This window comes from Orbicella faveolata, unplaced genomic scaffold (genome assembly GCF_042242905.1).
Source record: "Orbicella faveolata isolate gen_17 unplaced genomic scaffold, um_ofav_v1 contig_35, whole genome shotgun sequence".
NCBI lineage: Eukaryota > Metazoa > Cnidaria > Anthozoa > Scleractinia > Merulinidae > Orbicella > Orbicella faveolata.
The window spans coordinates 23,690,001-23,714,297 of NW_028301564.1; the positions used below are offsets into that span (position 1 = coordinate 23,690,001).

General features: G+C 40.1%; 1 protein-coding gene and 2 long non-coding RNA genes across 3 annotated transcripts in view; 1 reads left to right on the forward strand and 2 right to left on the reverse strand.

The window, feature by feature from the left end:
• The window catches only part of LOC110065311 (sushi, von Willebrand factor type A, EGF and pentraxin domain-containing protein 1-like), a gene marked incomplete at its 5' end in the record, with an annotated part of 33,436 nt that extends 11,071 nt beyond the window's left edge, over positions 1 to 22,365 (forward strand). Inside the window, 25 exons of the mRNA XM_089273758.1 lie at positions 913 to 1,157; positions 1,612 to 1,927; positions 2,393 to 2,554; positions 3,868 to 4,029; positions 5,254 to 5,415; positions 5,980 to 6,149; positions 6,639 to 7,155; positions 8,115 to 8,741; positions 9,361 to 9,597; positions 10,122 to 10,447; positions 11,044 to 11,182; positions 11,574 to 11,705; positions 12,329 to 12,499; positions 12,918 to 13,031; positions 13,337 to 13,459; positions 13,938 to 14,060; positions 14,709 to 14,885; positions 16,023 to 16,214; positions 16,771 to 16,962; positions 17,487 to 17,663; positions 18,374 to 18,547; positions 19,125 to 19,298; positions 19,865 to 20,200; positions 20,918 to 21,104; positions 22,020 to 22,365. Of these exons, the coding sequence (XP_089129884.1) occupies positions 913 to 1,157; positions 1,612 to 1,927; positions 2,393 to 2,554; positions 3,868 to 4,029; positions 5,254 to 5,415; positions 5,980 to 6,149; positions 6,639 to 7,155; positions 8,115 to 8,741; positions 9,361 to 9,597; positions 10,122 to 10,447; positions 11,044 to 11,182; positions 11,574 to 11,705; positions 12,329 to 12,499; positions 12,918 to 13,031; positions 13,337 to 13,459; positions 13,938 to 14,060; positions 14,709 to 14,885; positions 16,023 to 16,214; positions 16,771 to 16,962; positions 17,487 to 17,663; positions 18,374 to 18,547; positions 19,125 to 19,298; positions 19,865 to 20,200; positions 20,918 to 21,104; positions 22,020 to 22,203 (5,519 nt within the window). The remainder of the gene's footprint in view (positions 1 to 912; positions 1,158 to 1,611; positions 1,928 to 2,392; positions 2,555 to 3,867; positions 4,030 to 5,253; positions 5,416 to 5,979; positions 6,150 to 6,638; positions 7,156 to 8,114; positions 8,742 to 9,360; positions 9,598 to 10,121; positions 10,448 to 11,043; positions 11,183 to 11,573; positions 11,706 to 12,328; positions 12,500 to 12,917; positions 13,032 to 13,336; positions 13,460 to 13,937; positions 14,061 to 14,708; positions 14,886 to 16,022; positions 16,215 to 16,770; positions 16,963 to 17,486; positions 17,664 to 18,373; positions 18,548 to 19,124; positions 19,299 to 19,864; positions 20,201 to 20,917; positions 21,105 to 22,019) is intronic.
• Positions 1 to 24,297, reverse strand: part of LOC149103957 (uncharacterized) — a 240,749-nt gene that overhangs the window by 13,817 nt on the left and 202,635 nt on the right. The gene's annotated exons all lie outside the window — the stretch shown is intronic.
• Positions 22,600 to 24,154, reverse strand: LOC149103958 (uncharacterized). The gene is made up of 2 exons (XR_016202078.1): positions 24,070 to 24,154; positions 22,600 to 23,120 (listed from the first exon to the last, which is right to left on the reverse strand). It is a non-coding gene; the product is annotated as an uncharacterized LOC149103958 (long non-coding RNA).

Here is a 24,297-nt window from a genome sequence, read left to right on the forward strand (position 1 = left end):
TCTTCCGGTCTTCGTCGGAAGTCTTCGGCAATCTGTTTGAAAAATGTTCGGTAACGTTCGTGTGATCTTCGGACAAATTTTGGAGAATTTTCGGAAATCTTCGGAAAATCGTCAAAAACGCCCTCATCAGTATGTCCATAGAATAAAAAGAACATTACACGTTAGCTCGATGATATGAACTTTATGTTCTCATGGCTGCGCTCACTCGTGAGATATTGTTCTTGCCACTCGAACATAAAAATTATATCTTCTCGCCACCGTGTACAGAGTCCTTTATTTGTGGGAGGCACGGTGGCCTCATACCTTAGTCTCCAGAACAAGCGGTCTGGGTTCGAACCCTGCTCGGATACATTGTGTTGTGTTCTTGTGCAAGACACTTTACTCTCACAGTGCCTCTTTCCACCCAGGTGTATAAATGGGTACCGACGAACTTAATGCTTAGGGTAACCCTGCGATGGACTAGTATCCCATCCAGTGGGGAGTAGAAATACCCCAGTCGCTTCATGCTACAGGCTCCGGCCTGATGGGCCACTTGGCACTTAGCTTGTACGTAGACTTTACCTACATTTACCTTAATTCATCTCTCCTTTATTGTTTTTAATTTTCAAACCGCAGCAGGGTTTAGATAACAATTACTGATCCTGATTAACATGATAAAAAGAAAAGAAAGAATTTTAGTAGATGTGGTCCTAAAATTGCTCATTTAGCCTCAGTCTGAAGTTTATCAGAGTAGGAACACATCTGTATCGTAGCTAGCCGTATGTCATTGTGAGTTCAATCGATTGCACTTTTGTTGAGAAGTGAGCTGGACTGAGTTCACCACCACAAGCCAGTGTGGACAGACAATATTATTTTTCTCCTGTTCCAGTTGATCAGCTATTTCCTTACTTGCTTTTTTTTCTACAACAACAGTAACTGAGAATCCCAGTTGGATCATGATGAACATGAGTCCAAATTTCTACTACGATGGAGATTGCAATGACCCAAACGTACAAGCTAACATAACGTCGAATTTCCTTGGCCTTCTAACTAGTGCTTACGTCCCTCCATTTTTCTGCACGTTCAAACCCGACGATTGCAACGAGGAAACGGTGGAAGTATACTGTGGAGAGCTTTCAGCCGCAGAAAGCCGACGAAAAAGACGTTCTGTAAGAGAGGTATGAGACTTTTCTACGTGCGTGTAATTATTAAAATCCTGATGGGATTTGATGTCTTAGACTTGAACTGAAACTAAGGCCAATACGTTAACTGGGGTACTTCATTATTAATATTTCCCATGCCTGCATACTGCATCTGATAATTTTAATGCACAGCTCACTATGCATGGCCAAAGACAACGGGCGACTAGTTTACGTTAACGTGCGCCCCCCTCCCCCCGCGCCTCCCCCCTTAGCTGAAGGTCTGGATCCGCCACTAAGTACAGTGAAACAAACCCATAAAAAACATCGTACTTGTTGTGTGATCCATTTGATTTCTGGTTATTTATATGCATTTCTTGGCATTTTATTCATTCAATCAAGTGATGTTCTGTTGTGTAGCTGCACAACTGCACGTCGCTCTAATCTTGGTTGTGATTATTGACCAAACTTTCGATTCACTTCTGATTTCAAGGTGACTTTCAATTATAATTACATCAAGAGAGATACTGGCCTCGAGCAAGGCACCAATGACCAAGCAGGGCAAGACGCATTCAATCAAGAGAAGGCAGATAACGAGCAGTCGAGAACAGAAGTCTATGAAGGCTTCGAAACAGTTAACTGGTCAGAATATCAGGCATCATCAGGACTCGAATTAAAAGATTACAACGTTGAAAACATAAACCTCGGACCGGTGGAAGCTTATTGTTCAGAAGACGGTGCCGTGGTGAGGAAATGTGAATCGAGTGACACCAGTTGCAACAAAGACACGGGATCAATAACAAAATGCAGTAAGTACACAATTGTATTTGCTTTTGTTATATGGAGAGATGAATTGTTACTTACATAGACTGCCGTAGCTATCATCGTGGCCTCTTACATAAACGATTAGCTGACTTGCATGGTATCGACAGCTAGGCACAAAGTAACACAAATGACATTTAACATGTCTCATTATCAAAGCCACCAGTATATTTCAGAGAGAAAAGAAAAACAGATATTCAGTGACAGTCAGGTTACTGATAAGTAGATACGAGTTATCTTACAAATTTCGTGCTGGAACCAGCCAGCATTTGGTACTCTGGTGATTAGCTCTCTCGTATAACGATCCTTCGATGTTTTAGGCCATTTGCTACTTGCCACCGTAAAATATATATACCTGCTTGAGCGCAGTTCCACTGCTGCTGTAACTCATCATTGAAAATGTGTAGATCGTAATTATAACGTCATAAACAACGAGGGAGTTTTCTTTTTAGCCCACTGTCCTGTGGGAACGTATTACGACAAGAGCGCGGATGACTGTCTGTTGTGCCCAGAAGGCACGTATAGTCCCAATGAAGGCGCTCTAGGCTGTGAGGACTGCCCAGAAGGGACATGGACTCTAGGAACAAGGAAACACAATTTTACATCTTGTACAGGTATTTGTTTCTGTCTTTGCCTGTCGCAACTGTTTGATAAATCACGTATAAAGGCGAAACAGTCTAAATGTTTTATGTGCCATCTTAAGTTAATATAATAATAATAATAATAATAATAATAATAGTTTATTGATATAGCCCTGTTTCCATTTAGCTTAATAGTGCTTTAGAATAATTACATTCCAAAGTTACAATTACAAATTTCACAGTTACAGTGGAAGCTAAAAACGCTAAAAAGTTTCTCCTTTTGGATTTCTTTAAAAGAATGTCAGTGGAAACGATACACGGGGATAAAAACGTTTCACGTCGCCATCCCTCGCCACTACAGAGATGTGACGATCTCGAAAAATAAAAAGATTGTAGTCCTACTGCTCACATTAAAAAAGGTGTAAAATGCCTCAAAGACTTTAAATTTAACTTCTATGGAATAGTTACATACGCTTTCCAGTTTAACTCTATTCAGACTGGAAATAGGGACAAATGCTCCACGCTGACTTAAAATATTGAAACAAAAAGAGGGAAACCTTGCGACTTCATCTGAAAATTATCTGGAAACAATTTGGTAATTTTCAATATACTCGGAAGTGGATTTTTCCATGGCAAGCGTCTTCTGAAAGACATGATTTTCGTACACATCAAGTTATATGACGTTGTCATCTCGTGATCCCTCTTACTTGAAGCTTTGGAGGGTAGATTCCCCCCCTCTACCAGACTTAGCAGATCTTCATAGAGTTAAAGTCATTACATAGGGATGGAACTAGGAAAAACGTGTACTATCAATGAGGGTCTGTCACAATTTTATAGAGGCATCACAACTGTTTCCTTATTTCTTCCAATGCCTAATTCCCTCTTTGAGACGTGCCTGCAGGGAATCATGGTAGTTGCACTCATCATCTTGGACTGGATAGTTGTTTTGATGAATACAACTACCATGATTCCCTGCAGGTGCGTCTCATAGAGATATTTGGCTATCAACGATGGCAAAAGTGCGGTCCTTCCACTTCAAATAAAAGGAAAAAATATTCTAAATAAAACCATAGAAAATAAAAATATGCAGATAGCGCGACAGCATGTTATGAATCCTCTTTGACTCCCAGCAGTGTTTTAACTCAGCTATGCAAATCCGATGTGTGGTCGAATAATAAGAGTTTGTGAACTTGTTGCAATTAACGAGTATTCTATCGAGTACCTGAAAAATTCTGTGTTTAGAGCGAGTGACGTAATCATGCACAAGACCTATTGACCTTTCCTCTACATTAGCTGAGTTACATACCGTAATCAAAATGAACTACGTACCTTTTTAACCATTCCAGATGAATGCGGCCCGGGATTGTATTCTTCAACTGGCATAGCTAAATGCTTCACCTGCCCCACTGGGACCTACTCATCAGAACAACGAAACAAAGAATGTATTAGTTGTCCAGAGGGTACTCTTACTGTTATCAGCGCAGCCACAGGAATTGAGGACTGCGGAAGTAAGTAAATTCGTTTCTCAATGAAAGTTTCTGCCGACAAAAATTACAGGCCATTTCCACAAATATCTGGATATTTTTTAGTATGTTTAGAAGATTCCGAGATATTTACAAAATGAAAAAAATATTTAGACAATTAAGGGATATTTAGAAATATTTATAGCTTTTTGGAGGGTGAGCCCTGTGTTTTCCAGCTTTTCCACGCTAAGAAACAATCCAGTTCAGTGGTTTTCGCCTTGAATGATATAAAGCACTTAAGGCAGTCATTTTCCAAAATGGCGGGTGCTGGTAACATTCGTGATCCTGAATCTTTTTCCTCTACTACTCCTTCTACTACCAGTGCAACACCTGTAACACTGAATAGAGAACTACTGTTGTAAACGATCTCTTACTCCCACAAGTGAGATTTTGGTCTTGGCTATTGAAAGTCGGTTTATTATTAAAACAACAATAACAGGTGTTCATAGCCTTTTTTCGAGATATTTAGAACATTTTTGAAAATTTCTGATAAGATTTTAAGACGATTTTACGTGGTATTTGTGGAAAGGCCTGTATTACATTCTTCATTCAGCTTTTTTCTTTCCTTACTTTGCGTACTTTGCGACGGCAAAGTACTTTACTCTTTCCGTACTTTGCGACGGCGATTAGCCGCGACAGTTATTATTATTATTATTATTATTATTATTATTATTATTATTATTATTACTATTATTATTACTTCAACTTGACCCCGTTCAAGTGTGCGGGTTCGCAACTGAGAAACGTTACGCTTCAAATTTTTTTTTCTGTTGTTTATGCTGACATTGCTGCTGTTTTTCTTTCGGTGAACTGCTGTTCTTAAAGTTGATATATAGGAAAAGGTTAGCTCCCTAACGCTTCTAGTCTTGCCAGTGGTGAGCTCCAAACATACACAGTATGATAAATGAAAAATGGGGAACTTTATTCTAGAAATATTTTCCAATCCCCATCATTCTAGATAAACCCCGGCCACAACTGTACAAAAACCACTAAATTTTTATTAGGGCAACACTTATCCAAAAATAAGAGGTAAGCTCAAGTTTGACCCACACAAACTAACTCACTTATTTTCACACCCCACACCATACCTCATTGACGTGTACTTTCTACATGTAACTCGTATTCCCCGTAAGGTTATCACAACACATTATCTTTGCCATGATGCCTAGTTTTAAGATGCTGCTTGTTAACAATGTCTGTATTTGTTAGTGCAATGTGCTCCAGGAACATACTCAGACAATGGAGTAGAGCCTTGCTTGCCTTGTCCTGCTGGAACGTATCAGACGGAGTATGGGCAAACATCTTGTCTACCTTGTCCTGGTCAGGAATCTACACACGGCACTGGGGCAAGTTCTTTAGACTACTGTACAGGTGCGACTTTTTTTTCAGTATTTCGGTCCTAAACTCTAAACTGTAGGATTCTGAGTTCATAGGCCCATGCAACCCTTTTGAAGTCTTTAATGGAATAGTATCAGATATATTTGTGTGATTTTGTCAGGTTAACCCATGATTTGTTCGTACCCTGTTGTTTTCCATTGCTTCGTGACAGTACAGCCAACTATACACGCTAATACTCAGTTGTGTGAACAACCTAAAAACTCAAAAGGAGACTCAAAGGAGGAACATTCAACTAACTTTATCCCCGGCTTTCGCGCGAGGAAGCGTATACCAACAGGGAGGCGAGTGATGTCAATTTCATTCGTTTTTCCTCTTTAGAACATGTCGCCTCTGAACAGCACAAGTTAAAAGTTAGAAGGAAACGAATTTGAGCTGTACGTGTTCTTATCATATTCATTGCTATTTATTTCCCGGATGTAAAGTATTTAATCTGTGGTAGGTCGTGGCATTACTGAAGCCTACAAAACACAAGCCTACAATCTCAGCCACACTTAATCCCCTTATACCTAATGAAAAAATGCCAAATTGCGATTACAGAGGTGGACACATGTGTTTCGAGTCCTTGCATGAACGGTGGAACGTGTGTGAACACGAAGGAATCTTACCGATGCGAATGCCCACCGGGATACAAAGGAGGGAATTGCGAGATGGAGATTAACGAGTGTCTCGCGTTACCATGTTATCTGGACTCCACTTGTGTCAACAAGGTACCTTTGATTTATTAGATTCTCTATTCTGTGGCCTCAATGCAATTGCTAGTAGAATAAGACTGTAGTAGCCGACACGGCCGCCACGACAGATGGTTTAGCGGAGTAGTTTACAGTTCGCGTATCGCGCTCTGCTCTGTACCGCAAAAAAGCGGTGTAAAGCCACCAGTGTTGTAGACAAACCTGTTTAGCAGTCACCTTTCTGTCATGAGCAAATACAGCCCCTCTTTACAAAGTTTCAACAAACTATTTATATTGCTTTTTTAAACATCATATATAACATAACATCTCTTCTCTTCTGTGTATAACAGATGTCTTAGAGATACCTGCATCAGGCAATCACTAAGTCATTTCCGGAGAGTAACCATTTAGGACTAGTTAATTCAGGCTCAACTACATGTATCACGTCAAGTTATTTACTATCTGTGTTTTCAGGGAATACGTCTGTTACAACTTGCTAGGATCGTTTAATGTGTCTCTCTCGTACAGGTAAATGCTTACAAATGTCTTTGCACCGATGAGTATACTGGTAACGAGTGCGAACTTCCGTACGGCCTTTGCAACCAACGAACGCCTTGTGTGAATGGAGGTAACTGCATCGATAAAGCGGGAACATTTTCCTGTCAGTGTCCGCAGGGGTATAGTGGGACATTCTGTGAGATTAACATCGACGAATGTGCCTCAAGCCCTTGCCAAAATAACGGGGTATGCACCAGTGGCGTGAACACCTATTCTTGCAAGTGCCAGGCAGGATACAGTGGTGTGAATTGCCAGATCAATATCGATGACTGCGCTGCCAAACCCTGTCAGAATGGCGGTACCTGCGTGGACGATGTACAGTCCTACAGTTGCTCATGCCCAATTGGGTACACTGGCGCCAACTGTGAGCATCCTATTGATCACTGCGTAGGGCAGCCGTGTCGCAATGGTGGGACATGCGTGAATACACTAACTGGTTTCAAGTGCCAGTGCATGCCATCCTACTCCAAATGTCTCTGCAGCGAAGGTATGGCTGACGCTCAATCTGAACCAGTAACTAGTCAGTCATTACGGAGTCAACAGATCATGTAACATACCAAATACGAAAGACTGTGTTTCACCACATTTTAAAACATCGGGAAGAGAGTTGAAAATACGATTCAATTCAATTTAACTTTAATTTAAACTCTCACAAATTTTAATTTTACAGAGATGTAAGAAAAAATAGAATGCATATAAATATATACAAATTACCTGTAGAAGATGATAAAAAGCATTAATGAAATAATTTCAAGTACAATTGTGATTAAAAACTAAAGTGTTAAAGAAAGAGAGAGAAATGGAAATAAAGGAAGACGAATAGTTTTAATACAAGGTTGATTGAGTTTGGAACACCTAGATAGTTTATGTAGCTAATCGAGTAGGTGGTCCAAAGAAACATAATTTAGCAGAAGGAATACAGATTTGAAAAAGCAATTTAGGTGAAAAGTATTTCTTCAAGATCTAACCACAAAACAAGTAATTACATTTCAACTTAAGAACTATTAATACTATTATAACTGTACGACTTGTAGCGGAGTATTTTTGACGAACATCGAGGTGTTTGGCAATGAGGTCAAACACTGTCCTGAGTGTTTGATATATCTTCTCTATCGAAAATAAAACTAAGGGAAAAAATGGAGAAAACAATGGTAAACGTTTTTGCTAATTAAGATCAGGTGTCCATACACCATCACGGTCACGATTTCCTATGTTTAAACTTGATGAATTTTTAATGACTCTGAAAATACTAATTCATGCTTACCTTACTACAATTTCAAAATATAAGGCACTCGGAAGTACACGGAACTGATTCCTCCGCCATTTAGTTCCTGTTTTCACACACGTAACGTCAATGACGCGAGTATTGTTGATGCTCCATCGAGAACACGTCACTCCATTGTATGATTGCCCAACAATTGACCATTTTCATTACTTCTCTTGCAGAGCTTTCATCTGACTACGATTTGTCGTTTCAAGTCAGAGCGGCCAAGTCGTATTCCAAGATTAAGAAGCCAATTTCGGACCTTAACGCACTAACCATCGCTTTTTGGATGCGTACCAGCGACCGCAACCCCGGAACAGTGATCTCCTACGCAACTCAAGTGGGTGATATTGTGCAGGACAACGCATTAGCTTTACAAGACTATTCCAGCTTCAATCTATTTGTAAATAATAGAACTGTCTTCACAGGACTGAAAGTAAATGATGGTCAGTGGCATCACGTGGCAGTTACGTGGGAGAGCGCGGGAGGAACATGGTATTCCTACAAAGATGGCGTTGAAATAAAAAGCTCATCTCAGGCTTTTCAACAAGGTGAAGTTATTTCTGGCGATGGCGTTATGATCCTTGGCCAAGAGCAAGACGAACTGGGTGGTGGATTTAACACTCAAGAAAACTTTATCGGCGATATTAGTCAGCTGAACATCTTTGACTACATGCTGTCTGCTAACGACATTTATAACTTGGTATACAGTTGCGATCATGTAAAGGGAAACGTAGCAGCCTGGAGCGACTTTAGAGAGAGGCTCTTTGGAATATACCACTTAACTGACAAATCGTACGCGTGTGACTGTGAGTGCCTTTTATTTACCTGGTACAGTTCGTATTTAATGAATGTGATCACAGTATTTAGCTAACTACGTAAAGAACGCCTTTTTGGCAAACGGGAGACATGGGATATTGGTTATCTAAATTTGCTTAGTTTCACCGCTTGATAAGATACAGGTTTACAATTGGATAATGCGCTGGAGATTTCTATCGCGCAAAGAAGTCGAGAGCGAATAAGCTAATTGTTTTAGCATAAATCTATTAGTCGTTCAAAACTTAATCTAAAAAAAAACAAAAAATCGACCGTCATTTTGATAACAACAGCACGGTGCCACGCTACTCATTATCTACAACAGAATAGATAGTGAGTAGTGTAGCCAATCAACGAACGGCATTTGTGATAGCACGCTAGTAGATTTATAATGATATAGAATAGAAGTGACCCAATAAGGAGGATCCTTATTCGCTTATGGAATGATATTCTTGTCATTAGGTATCGACAACAATTCACTGGTGTTGATCCAGTTGTATGCCTGGTTAGAAAGGGACCCTGTGCCTTTACTCAAATACGTAGCCAATAGCCAATAGCAAGCTTCAAGAGAACGATAATGCAAAGCCGTCGTTTGCTTTCAATCTCTTTCAGTTGCCGCCGAGCAGAGGAAATACTCCCTGACTTACAAGTCTTACATATCTGGAAACGATGACAAAACGGTGGATAACTCGTCCCCAGAAGCTTGTGCGTCATCTTGCTCGTCGGAAGCTTCTTTCATCTGCAGGTCTTTTGACTTTGATAACTCAACTAACACATGTTACTTGAGCAGCAAATCAACGATTGACAGTGATCTGACAAGTTCATCAAGCTACAATTACTACGAGCTGAGTAAGTAAAACATGCCTAGCTAATTAATATATTATGTTCCCGACAGGCAGATAGTGTCAGGTGTGAACGTATGCTGTTATTGGTCTAACGTTTGGTGGTTAAAACATGGCACTGTAACTGATGCCTTCTTTAATTTTGGTTATTTACTCTTACTTATTGCGTATCGCTTTATACATGAGCAGACTCAGATATAGAGGACAACACCACTCACATTTTGACGCTACTAAATTGATTGGCTGATTGGCTGATTTATGCTAAATGGTCGTTTTCGACTAAACTGGCTTAAGCATTTGGTGTTAGACAAGTAGGGCTGGTTTGATAAAAAGCAGTAATAGGCAGTCGTCCAAAGACAAGTGCCTCGTAGACCTGAATAGATGAAATGAATATTTCACTATTATTCACGATGAATGAAATGAATATTTGAAAAATAGCGTAGTAAAATGGTGAACCGAGAAGCGATAGGTCAAGAATAATTTTAAATTTCTTGTTTTCTCTCCACCTTCCTTATGATTATTACCTTGTAGACTGTCTTAAAAGCCTTGGAGTCTCGACAAGCAAGCGCATTCCTGACGCTGATATGACAGCATCAAGTCAATACAGTTCCCAGCACGCGCCACTAGGAGGTCGCCTGAATTTTCAAGCTCAGATAACTTCTCAGGGGGTCACCACTCAGATCGGAGGTTGGTCTGCATTGTCTAACGATCAGAACCAGTATCTCCAAATCAAGTTTGGCCAGATTTTCCAGATTGCTGGTACAGCCACTCAAGGCAGAGCAGACGATGCTCAATGGGTGAAGAGCTACAAACTGGAATACAGTACTGACGGATCAACTTGGACTTACTATCCAGACGTAAGATGTACTTTCAAAATCCTTTTAATGATGATTGACAAAGGAAAAAAGATACTTGAAATTGCATGTGATTTAAAAGGAAACTGTTGTGCTACGTCAGCGTCCAAGTCAATTACCTAATTAATTATCACTGACTTGATCAAGCGGTCCTAAGGTGAGCGTCGTAAAACCAAAACCAAAGTAATCACTCTGGCCAATCACAAAGAACACGTACAATCCAGTGAACTAACCAAAACTCAAAGTAAACGCGAAGCGCCGGAAAACCTGTGTGAGTGACTGTGTGAGTGACAATTGGTTTTGGTTTTAGTTCTGACTGAATGAAAAATCGCGCGAGTCTTTTAATCCAATCGTGTAGCGTGGTACTAGTGGAAACTAATAAATTTTCGACACTGAAATGAAAAGTGCTCCAATATCAACTTAGACATAAATTAGTATTGCTGAAGACGTTGAAAAGTGGACGTCTTGAGCGCCAGTGTTTGGTCGAAGTAAAAATGAGGATATGTTAGTTACTGAAAACGTCACAAAATTACTTTTATCAGCATTAAATGTACTACGTCGTTTACACAACGCAACATTATCATTTTAATATTATACAGACTCTCACTGGTAACACTGACCAGGACACGGTAGTACGAAATGAAGTCAGAGTGTTTGAAGCCATGTATCTAAGGTTTAGACCACAGGAATGGAATGGACACATTTCAATGAGAGTAGAAGTATATGGTTGCCCACAGAGTAAGTAACTTTGTAAACTGTTCGACACAAACAAAGCCAAAGTTATTTGTCTAAAGGCCCGAACATTGAAGTCCTATTAGAAGTTTTCTGGTTACAGGATTACTTACTTACTGCCCTTATGCCTGCTAGCATGTAAGGCAGCAACAAAGACCAGAAGTCAAAGGTATATTAAGGCAAAAAATTAACGGAATACAGGATATTTCAGGGAAAAAAAAAGAGATATGAGAGATTAAGATCAGATAAAACGGTACATCGAGTAGAAAAATCGTTCATTTTTGCAACCGGTATAAACAGTAGTACAGTACTCAGACACGCCCCTCCCCTCCTAAAAAAGAGCTTCAACATTGTTTTAAAAGAAATCTTTTATTTTAAGTGTCTACTTCCTCCATAGCCATCGTCGCACCTGCCGATAACACGAACGAATGTAGCACTGCACCTTGTCAGGAAGGAACTTGTGTTGACCGATATAACGACTATCTGTGTGTATGTGCAAGCGGCTATTCAGGAAGGACTTGTGACACTGGTAAGAATAGATAGGATATGCATAGGTTACTCACTGTACCCAACCACGCATAAGGACAAATATACGAAAATTAAACAGACGATTTAATTAAAGGCATCTTTGGAAAGAACGTCCAACCCATTTAAAAGAGCTTAGCGTATTTGCTTTTTCAAAACCAATAACACAATAGTTTACTGTCAGACCAATACGTGCACACGATTTAGTCATTTTTGCTTTTTTGTTTTTGTTCTTCCTTAAACTACACTCAGTGTAAAAGTCTTCATTCATCTCTCTTATCTTACAACTAGACATAAGAAGGCTGGAGGCTAACTCGAAAACCTAACGGTTCATTTAGCCTCCAGGCACCAGTCACATTCAAACAAGATTACAACAGATATTTTATCTGAAATATACTACACATATTAAATACACTAAAAATGAAATAATATTTGTATTTGTATTGATAAAATAAAGATGCTTTTGTGGTTGTTTTTGTATATGTACAATATCACTTATCTGTCTCACGGGTTGTGTTAACAAATACACAACGAGAGCCACTGAGATAAACGCCTATTTTACTTGTTGTTCCAAAACTAGCATTAAACCTGTTAATACGTTCTGTTATTGATTTACCTTGAATTTAGCAAACAACTGTAAAGAGATCGGTGCACCAATTTATGGTACAAAGTCTTCGTCCAATTACAACGAGGGAAGTACAATCACGTTCACCTGCAATGCTGGATATACTCTCATAAAATCCTCATCTAGGACATGCCAGGGAGGAGCGTGGACTGGAAACCACCCTACATGTTCAGGTATCATAAACATATAGTTCAATAGCATAGCAGTCTGCTTTAGAAAAAGCAAGCGACTTTGTATGTTGAGCTTCTCAGAATGTTGACCGATTTTATTTTTGTGTTTATTTTATTGAAATTAAAAACTACGTACCATTAGACAGACTCGGTTAACGTATTGACATCCTTGTTGCTACCCAGATCAGATCATGTCGGATAATTAATTTGGGAGGTTACAATTGTTCTGTTTGTAAATACTCCCAAGCAATGACCTGGGTGTGGCAATTTGCACAATTGTAACTCCCCCCAGTGAATCATCACGTGGTCTAACTTGGGTGGCAACAAGGATGTAAACACGTTAACCGAATCTGTCTATTAATCAACCGCTTTACAGGAACATTTGTATGACATGAATTTTTACAATTTAATTTTCGTTTAGATACGGATGAGTGCGCCAATAACCCTTGTAATCAATGGTGCAAAAATACACATGGAGGATACGTCTGTCATTGCGACCAAGGCTATGAACTTCAAGATTCCAACACATGCGTGGGTAGGTTAACTAAAGGATGAACACATTTTCAGCTCATGAGCTTGGAAACGCACCCAGGCAATCACCTATCTATCAATCCGATTCGTTTATATTGGCGCAAAATAAATTTATTCAAGCAGATTTTATCATTTTGTAGCTGGAGTGGTTGGGGAGGGGGGAAGGGGCGGGAGCGTTATCAGTTTACGTTTCACCCCATTTCTCAGCTAAAATAATAATCGCTTTAATCAGGCCTGATTTGAACCCTGGCCACATTGGTGAGAGGCGAGGTAGCAGGTGTTCTGATTGCATCGCTTGATGTCTTTCAGATATTGACGAATGTTCAATTTCTAACGGTGGCTGTTCTCACTCGTGTCACAACTCTGCTGGTTCATTCTCTTGTTCCTGTCCGAGTGGTCTCGAGCTCGGTTCTGGGAAACGGAGTTGCCAAGGTAAAGTTGTTATCGATATCAAATAAGAATTTAGAGCATTGATAGGTAAAGCTAAGGTCAGTGGGACAACGTCATGTTTGTCATGTGTAATCCCTTCGTCCGTTGTTTACACGTCTATTGTAAAATTGGAACTTCCTCAGGCGCCATCAAGCTCCCAGTTGTTCGTTGAAGATGCCTTAAGACAGATAGTCAGTCTTGACGAATTAATCCTTTTGTGTCCGCCATTATACCAACGCGCATAATCATTCATATGCATAAGATGTCCGTCTTTAAACGCAGAGACCCATTATCGGTCTCTAGGTATAGTCTGAGACGCACAAAAGCAAGTAGATGATCAGAGAGAAAAAACAATGTATAGACGTAGCACGAGGGACAAGCGAAAACTGGTGCCGTGAAGAGTCCTATCTACAGTTCCATCCCTGACATATCTGGTAATGCCTTTAAGGCCATCTTGATCAATCCTTTCTTGGATTTCTAGATATCGATGAGTGTGCAACTTCAAATGGTGGATGCGAACACACATGTGTCAACACGTACGAGTCGTTCTATTGCGTTTGTAGACAGGGATACACTCTAAGCGGAGATAACGCAAACTGCGAAGGTGAATGTTATTTATTTTTTTTATCTATAATAAGGAGCTACGTCTCGGTTTGTGCATCTTTAATAATAATAATAATAATAATAATAATAATAAGTCACTTATACAGCTCTTTTTCTATATATAGCGCTTTATATAACGTTTTTTCTTTAAAGGTTTAGCCTAAATTTTTCAAGTTCTTCGTTTCTAATTGGTGTTAATCTTCTCCATCCTTAACCATTCGTGTTCCTTTATAGTTTATTTTTGTCTCTTTGGTGTTTTTCTATCTTAGTAAACTACTATTTTTGGGTTTTCTAAAATTTTGAGTTAATTTTGTACGTGGCCAAAAAATGCTCAAAATACCGTGACTTTATCTAGTATTGCCCAGATTTAACGTCGAGTTAGCTAATGGGGCTGAGCGCTAGGTTTGGACTTTGTCAGGGTATCAAAGTATAATGGACTTGTCAAAGTTGTTACAAATACTCATTTACAGCCTTCAGGTGTGTTTCATAGGCCGGGTGAACTGATCCTTTTGAGCAACCCAACTATAAATGACACTGAGGCAGCGATAAACTGTTGCAACGGTGGTGCTACAAATAACCATACCCGAACACCAAGATATTGCTTTGATCTTAATTCTACATGTATGTCTATTAAAATTCTGTTACTTAGCATTGACATGTCCCAGCTTGAGCAGCCCAGCCAATGGTAACGTGGCACTGAGCTCTGGCCTCGCTGTGGGAAGCACAGCAACATACACGTGCGACGATGGCTACAGAGCTTCATATGCAGCCACAAGGTACTGCCAGGCAGACGCACAGTGGTCAGGACAAGACCCTGCCTGCATACGTAAGTGTCTCTCGCCATTCATGACAAAATACCAAAAACAAAAGAAGAGAAGGCTAGAAAACGTCAACAGATCAACACTGTAAAGACATGATTGATCATCGCAGTTACTCACACAACCTATAAGCATTTGTGAAATTAAAGCCTGAAAGAAAATTCAGGCTTGAACGGGTTTCAAACCCACGACTTCTGCGATACCGGCGCAGCGCTCTACTAACTGAGCTATCAAGCCAACTGGGAGCTGGTCACATTACGAGTTCGTACTGAATATGCCCGTAGATGGTGAAGAATATAAGCGAATACAGGACGTATCATATATTTTAATTGCGGTGAAAGATATGAAGACATGATTGATCATCGCAGTAATGCACACAACTTAAGCAGTTGTGAAACACTGTATGAGTCACATTATAGATAGAGTCATCCAATTTCATGTTATCCTTTGTATTTGAGCAAAATAATTACGCACGCTACCAGAAATACATCCTTACGACACCAAATCCAAGTTCTTTGGGAATAAACATAGAGGAAATTTATCCAACTATTATACTGGATGCTATTCCTGGAATGATATTCCTTTATCTATACGCAAAAAGCCAACGAGAGAATTATTTTAAAGATCACTTTACCAGTATTATTTTGGTCAGTACTAATTAGTGCAACAGCATTGACTATTGTAACATCCTTTTCGTATCGTGATAGTCTGTTTAAAGCCCTGAACTAAAAGTAAAATGAAAACCTAGCCTGAACATTTCATATAGGAAAACTGGCATGTTACACGCAACTGTTGGGCCAGGGGTATACTTTTGAACTACCTGTTTAACTGAAACAGCTTCAAGTTTAGAGACAATTACCGGCTAGAGTCTTGATTGTCGTGCAAATCACTCCACCTGTCCTAAAAATTGTTACATTTACCCAGACATCAATGCCGACCAAACAACTAACACACCAAAATTTTCCTCAAGAAATTCTAGGGAACGTCGCGAGGTTTGACCAGCACAGCTGGAATGTTGTTTAATATACAAATGTTTGAAATCGTCGTGTGCATTTCATGTCCGCAACTCTGGGCTAATTAAATAGAGTCAATGGAATAAAATAGATCCAGAACACAAGAAATTAAGTGCTTCCTGAAACGTTTAGGTGTTTACTGTGCGGAAATTGGTGAAGTGGAAAACGCCGAGCCAGTTGTCTTAACTGGAGTAGAAGGCGACAAGAATGTTCTTGGAACCCAGGCATCCTTCACGTGTAAAGCGAACTACGCCATGGTAGGCGATGCAATAAGAACGTGTCAACAAGATGGAACATGGACTGGCACACAACCGAGATGTATTGGTAAGTTATGATAGACAAAGTGGAGCACATAACTAAATACTCATATACCAAGTTATTCTGGGGAGAATTGTCCAGTGCTAGTCTCGCATGGGCATCGATTCCGACTCGGGTAAAACAACGCCCTCTGTTCTCATTGGAACAAGAAAAAGAATAGCAAGAAGTTCAGGGGTTACCAGTACCCTTGTCAACATTAGTGGTACAGAATGTATTCTTAATATCATCCCCATAAGACGTCGGCGATAAGTACTAACTAGAAGCACGTTCATGGTACGTTCATGTAGGTTTTGCTGCCTGTTAAATGTATTGAAGAAAACGATTATCCTCGTGCTTGTCTCAGCAACACCACTTCATTTTTTTTTTTTTTTTCACGTGGCAAAACATGTCAATTACATGGCAATACATCAATATCAGAAAGAAATATTAAAATCAGTACCCCGCGAAACTCTTCACAAGGCTTGATCTCGCCTAAAACCAAGCCCTGGTGCCTTCGACCTTGATTTCCTGCCGAGGACTAAGTTTCAAAACATCAGCTTGGTTTCTTTTTCCTCAATTGCAGCTGCCTTCTGCAGCCCAGTTCCAGTCCCTACAAATGGAGCGGTTCAAGGTTATCGGTATGAACTGGGCGCCACACTACGTATCTCCTGTGACACTGGTTATAACATGGTTCCAGAAAGTTCTTCATTTAGAACATGCGTCTCCGATGGCCAAGGAGGAGGAGAATGGTCACAAGTGGACCCTGTCTGCGAATGTACGTTTGTTGTAGAGACGCTTTATATAAACAATAGCCTCAGTCCATTTGACGAGAAAATATGCGGATATTCCTCCGCGGATATCATTTGCTCCAAGAAGCGAACAGTTTCCTTGAGCTATGCTCCCGGAACTCTGTTCGCTTCTGGGAACAGATATTGTCCGCGGACAAGTATCCGAGCATATTTTCGCGTCAAGAATGGAGGCTGTTGTGTTTATTATCCTACCACTATTTTTCGTGGCTCGCGCGGTTTTGAACTTTGGGAATACCACTCGGATATTCCCCAGTATTCAGCCACGTCACGCGCTTAGACCATTCGCGCACGAGCGAAAATATTTGATCGCTTATATACATTGATAGCCACTTGATGCACCTGAAGAAAAAAAAAAACTTGTAATGTCCAAGAAAGCATAAAGATAACATCGAACTAGTAAGATAATTTAGTTCTAGCAGGAAAAACCGTTGTAAACTTATACGTGGAATAAGTTGAAGTAATGCAGACACCCATTTCATTGAAATTTTAGTGGTAGACTGTGGTGACCCTGGCGACCCTTATGGTGGATACCGTCACATAGCAACCGACACTAAGTACGAGTCCACTGTGACGTATACATGTCAGCCAGACCATCACCTGGAGGGAGAGGACAGTCAAGTTTGTCAAGGAGATGGACTGTGGAGTGGTTCGAAGCCTGTCTGTTTAGGTATGTGCACTGATGGAACAAGTTACTTTCTTCATTTAAAGATCTATGAAAGTAGTAACTAAAGTGGTCGATGTTTTTCGGCTGACATTGCTCTTATACGAATCCCTCAGGCCTTTTCTAAGAATACCACAACACTTTTCAATCTGCCGTGTTAGCCTTCCATGGACGAAACAACTGCTTTTCCTTCCATTCTAGTGACACCATGGAGTTTAGATTACATGTGGTTAGCTTGCGCGGGAGTGTGACCAACCTCGTCCTCAGGGTCTTCCCGCCCCGTGGAACAAGAGAGACGGGCGGGAAGAAAACAGACCCTGGGAACGACGTTGGATTGTGACGTGTCACTGAATTAAAGCAACAATAAAGCTTGCTTCTGACTTTAGAGGCCAATGGAAACTAGGTCACAAATAACAACTGAGTGAAAAAAAAAAACCCATTGCTTTAAGCACTAGAGCAAATAAAAAGAAATTATAAACTCAAACCTGCATATTGGGGAGTATCATTGTATTTTTGTTAAGAAAGGCCAATCACATTTTCTCTCGATATGACTGCTTGATTGTGCAGGTAATCTTTCTAGGTGTGACGTCACAATTTGATGCTAGTTTAAACAAGCTGTATACTCTCATTCAATGATAACAAGAACAGTAACATAATATGGCGATATCATAATATAATGTTTAGTCACTCTCTTTCTCTAACGATGTTACGTACAGAGCGCTCTTGTGGGAATCCTGGAACACCTGATAATGGAGAGAAGAACTCGTCGTCCTACCAATATGGCAACGCCATCTCATTTACGTGTAACGTTGGTTACACCATGCAAGGATCTCCGGTTCGCACGTGTCAAACTAACGGCGAGTGGACTGGTACACAACCTACATGCCCCAGTAAGTTAGACTCTTGTGTTATTTTAATTGTCCGACAGGGACGACAGTTCACCGAATCTTTTCCTTTGCGACAGGTTTTCCTTCGTCGAAGATATCGTAAGAATCCGATAATACGTCCTGAGCTAACATTAGTTGAATTTGGAGGTTCTTTTAGTTAGTTTTTCCTCGGGAAAGCGTGTTAGCGAAAGCGGAAGGGGGCGTGAAGTCGGCAAGAATCAGGTTTAAAATCGTTTTCCTATGAGAAAATCACTTAACAATGTGGAAGACGTCGAAGGAAAAGGCACCGGCTGCCATATTTACTTTGTTTGTACTATAACTCTGAAAACCTCCAAAACTGACTAGTGAGTAATTAAAAACTAGCAAATAAAACTGAAATGTTGTAGAAATTAGAATGTGTCATAATAATCTTGCCATCATAGATCATCAGAATGAGCGGAAAGCACTATTCGCTTGTGTGGTACATACTAAAAATATTAATTCGGTAGCTTTTTTTACTTTGGTCCTATTCTCCCAGAGGAGAGCTAGGACTACGATGATGACGATTTTCTAAACTACATGTATAAAATAATGTTTCTAGTTGTTAGCTGTGGCGACCCAGGTATACCGGCTAATGGCGTCAGGTATGGAGATACCTTCACGTATCAAAGCAGAGTAGTGATGGAATGTGATCCTCAGTATAGACTTGTGGGTGACCTCACCAGGACCTGCCAAGCAGATGGTACATGGTCAGGGACACAGCCCACTTGTCAGCGTGAGTAGTAATACAATATTTGTTGGATATTACGCGCCGTCTCCTCGTTTTCTTGACCATCGAGACCATCCTTTGCCCATCAACTTCAAAAGTTGCGGATTTTAGCAGTAATGAAATTAGAAAGGAACACTCTCAAAAGTGTGCGTGGCTATACTGTCTTAGTATATTTTCTCTTTCAGTAAATTCCATAAATTATCGTCATCATCATCATCATCATCATCATCATCAATATCATGTGCAAGAGATCATGATAGTCTTTTGCTTGTTTTATTTGCCCCTCCATAAAAAAAAAAAAAAAAAACATATACAAGACATATAATAACAAATTAAACCAAGAATAAGGCGAGGATCACCTCCGAAAAAACCACCAGACAGTTGTTAATACGCGCGGCATGACCAATTCAGCACTCCACCAATCCAGCATTCCACGCTGTGGTCTTTAATCCTTATTTTCTTTTTTCTGTACCTTAATAACCATATCCAAATAAATCTCTGTCAGTGAACGCCAATGGGTATCCCGGCTAAAAGAAAAACTAAGAAATGAGGAAAAATGTTTCTGCTTTCAGAAACGAGCTGTGGAGCATTCTTGAATGGTCCGAGTGGTACAGTGACATCAACAAACTATCCCAGCAATTACGGTAACGACGAATACTGCACGTGGCAGATACAAGTTCCGGTGAACAAGAAAGTCAGACTCGACTTTACCGAGTTTAAGACGGAGACTGGCAAAGATTACTTGCTGATCTACGACACGAGTCACTACGAAAGTGCAACTATCGTGTTTGACGGGACAACTTATCTGCCGCCATCATTCACCTCATCCGGGAATGTATTGCGGGTGAGATTCATCAGTGATGGAAACACCACGAGGAAAGGATTCAGTTTCAACTTCAAGCAAGTCGGTAAGGAAGACCAACGTGTAAAATAAGCTCATCAAAACGTTTATTGCCGACGCAATCTTTTTTGGGTGTACGTGTGCAGGCATACTGTATTCCGTAATTATATATATATAATATACAGAAATTGAACTTAGGATGAAAGTAAAGAATAAAAACACTTATTATCGGACAGCACCTAATATCATACCAAGTCGTCATCCGTATCCCCTGCGCCAAACAAGGGAGCGTATTGCCATTCAAATCTAGTCAGTCTAGGGCCATAAGAAGAACTAAATAAGAGATAACACACAAACTGTGGTGATAAACATGAGAATAAAACGCATTGTTGGGAAACTAAATAAATGATAACGTTAGCAGCAAAGAGCTTCATCTTTAATAGTTTGCATCTTTTAATATGCATTTTTTTCAGCTTCTGTCAGTGTTATTGTCAATTAGTTACTTATCTTAAATTTAAAATTTAGTTGTTACTTCTATTCTCAATAAACATACGAAACGTCAAGCAAAAAGATATAGTTTTTCTTTTTGTTTTTCAACAATGCGTTTCATTGTTATGTTTATCACCGCAGTTTGTGTGTTATTTCTTGTTAAGCTACGATGGCCAAAAGAAAAGAGTATTTAAGAACTTAATAGAACAAAAAATCGACCGAACCGTCACGGTAAGCTAAAAACATTCACACTTCACAATAACTCATAGACAATTATGTGTTTGTAACTTCCTAGATACATCTTGTGGAGGCGTATACGAAGATGGAAGTGGCATTATCTCGTCCCCAGGCTACCCGAATGGTTATGCTAATAACCTCGACTGCGTGTGGTTAGTACATCGCACCGTGGACATCCCCGACTTTATCTTCACTGACTTCTCAACGGAAACTACCTATGACTTGGTGAAGATCCACGCCGGGAGGTACGCTGTAACATTGTTTTCTTGTCCATTTGGTATTCTGCGCAAATTAGTGTGTGTTAATTTGGATAGCCACTAAAACCTCGCAATCTAAAACGATAGCGCAATGGGCCTGTCTACACGCAGAAAGGTTAACCTTAATGCTAGGTTTACCTTAGCAACAGGGTCAATGATAGTCAGGTTTACAAGCAAAATCACGGCACAGGTAGAATTACCTTACCACCCTAGTACTAGGGTAACCCTAGCTGTCTTGTAAACACGTTAATGAAAAAAGGCAACCCGCTAACACTAGGGTACTCTATCTACCTGTAAACACGGCCCAAAACCATCACCACCACAACCACTACCAGCAATGTGTCCCTAGCAAAAACGCCACCCCACACAGCAGTTCTATAGTATACTTTCGTGGACTAAGTGGTGATGACCGTAAACAATACGAAATATCGTTGCGTAGAAGGCAATTTAAAAAATCTCGGTTAACAAACTTGTCAAACCAGTTATATTAATCAGGTATTCCACCCCAAATCGCAATACGAACGGTTTTTAGCCGTTCGAACTGATACCCATTAGTGTACGTTTTCGCGTGGAAGGTCAATTTATGGTAACAAAACTAACTATGCTATCCCCTGGGTAGTGGTTTAACCATTGGATAGCGTTATCCACCCTGTAAAAAACAAACTGGATATTAAAGTGCTGTTTCTACCCCTTGGATGACCTAGTAATCAACTAGTACTTATCTACTTTTGGAGGAAGAAATGAGGATAGAAGCTAAGAAAGTTATGCCTTACGTATGTACCCTGACTTCCCTGGAACACGTTCGAATTCGAACCCGGCCCCACGATTAGGATTGCAGTGCACTATCCTTAAGTCATTGTGCCATCCCTTTTAATGCTGTTTTCATTATGATGATTTTAACAGATTTGGGGAAGTTGTGTTAACCAGCGGCTGGAGTGGACACTCCATTCCCACCGGCTCCTTCTATTCAACGGGAAAACTCTACCTGTGGATACAATTTATAACCAACGGAGGTAGCTCAGATAGCCAATTCCATAAAGGATGGAGTGGCTCCTACCAGAAATATTGGCCTTACGTTAGCTACTAGAGGAAGAAGAAGTTAAGAGGAGAACCGGCCAATCGCCTGAAAGTATATTGGTTGCAACAAAGCTATGGTTTTGCAATATTGTCATAGATTAGGAGGGTTTTACTAACTTTGGTATGAAGCATTAGTACAGCAACGCAGCAGTAAAGCTAATGAGAAAATCAATTTTAGTGTTCCAATGTTGTCTTATTTTCTTTAAACTTTCTTCCTTAAATGAAATCTTTTTCGAAGTTGCATTAAGATGTAGGCTCCATCTATATCAGTTTCCCAAGACATTTTGAAAACGCAAATTACTTTATAGAGCTTCCATCGATGGTAAGAGTCGGATAACTATTATTTAGAAGTACCCAGCTTTTGCCTAGACCCGATCAACATGTACATGAACTTTATCTTGGACTTGTTAAGTGTGGGTTTATTCTCAATTGGCTATTCGATCCTCATTCAGGCCTTCTTCTAGGTACACAGAATCTTTGCTGGCAACGGGAAGAAATGAAATGAGTTGTTAAAAAGCGAGCAGGTTTTGATTAGTTCTTATCGATTTTTCCAAGACACAAGGAAAGATTCTGAAAAGTCTCTCAAACTTCTCAAATCTGAGATTATAAGGTAAATTTTGACAATGTCCATTCACAACTGTTGGTTTTTAATAAAACTAGATCATTAATTTTAGGTTTCTACAAGAGAAGATCAATACTCTCCTGGTTTCTATTAACGGAAATATGTACTTTGTTTTGTTAAGTTTCGAATTCAAGTTCATGATAGTTCCCCTATAGTACTTTTTTTCAATGCCGTCTCTGCCATCCTTTGTCACAGTTATCAGTCCCCCTCTGAGGGTTGGATAATACTGCGCTATTTTCTTAAGAACCATTCTGGCAGCCCGTGTTGGGCTGTAACCTTGACGGGGAAGCTCAACTGCATGGAAACTATGAGACAAAAGTACTGTATCAGGTTGTCACGTTTATGCAAGTTGTTTAAAGACTGCCTACAAAGCTTGTTCATGGGCCGGTGAGTTGGATTCCTCTCAAAGCCCATCTTTTCATGCCAGGGTGGTGTTTTAACAGACAGGGCGAATAGGCCAATGTCTGTGTATATTCAAATGCTAAGTTAGTTCCAAGGCTAAGGAATCACTTTAAAAAAAATGTTCATTCTGCATCAGACTCAACCTCTGTAATTCCCTTGTTTTATAATTGTTAGACTGAACGTTAGCACAGAGCCCTCTTTGCAAGGCGTTGATATTCAACGTATCGCTTAATAGCCACGGGAAACGAAGTTTAAGGTTGATTGGCCCGTGGATACAGTGGCAGTCTTATTGATAAAGGAAAAGGTGTCAAAGTAACACTTGCAATAGGCCACGTTCGATATATCAATATTCTTACATGACGTTCAGGGCAAACCTCTAAATTTGGAGGTGCTTTTTTATTTACAAGTCTTCTTTGGGAGACACAGGAAACTCAACAAATTTGCAATTTTGTCCTGAAAGCTTTGGGGCCGTGTTAGAAAGTAGCCTATAGGCCATATTTGTATTCTCGGTATTGAACTGGAACAGCTTGCAATGGAGGCTCATGAAGTTTGGATTTGAAATGACTCCGCGAAGAGGCTATGATCTCTTGACTGCCCGCATTAGCCTCAGTATAAAGCCAGTTCCAGTACAATATCAAGAACACGAATAAGGCCAATTGCCTTCCGCTACAAAATCATCTTACTACTCTTCAGGCTATTTAAAACCTGAAGGGGGATTATTTGACACGTTAGTGACAAAAATCAAGGCAAATAGCGAACGACATGATGAGGAGGGTTATGTGCATGTGTTCATTTTACCTCGGCGAGTTTTCCACCACAGAAACCTGTGACTAATGTACGTTCAGGGCGTACCTGGGCAAAAACTTTAACATAACATCCCCATCACCAGTCCCTGCAGCTCCACCAACGTCCTTATCCACGTAAGCTCGTGCTCCAGGAATGGGAGAGTTCCCGACTCGGCTACCAAGGGGAAAAACGATGTAATCATTTGTCAAAAGCCTACTGAAGTGTTTTGCCCGCCCTCAACGTAAAAAAGAGTAAGTGAATGGAATTAAGGATGGAAAAAATTTTACAATACAA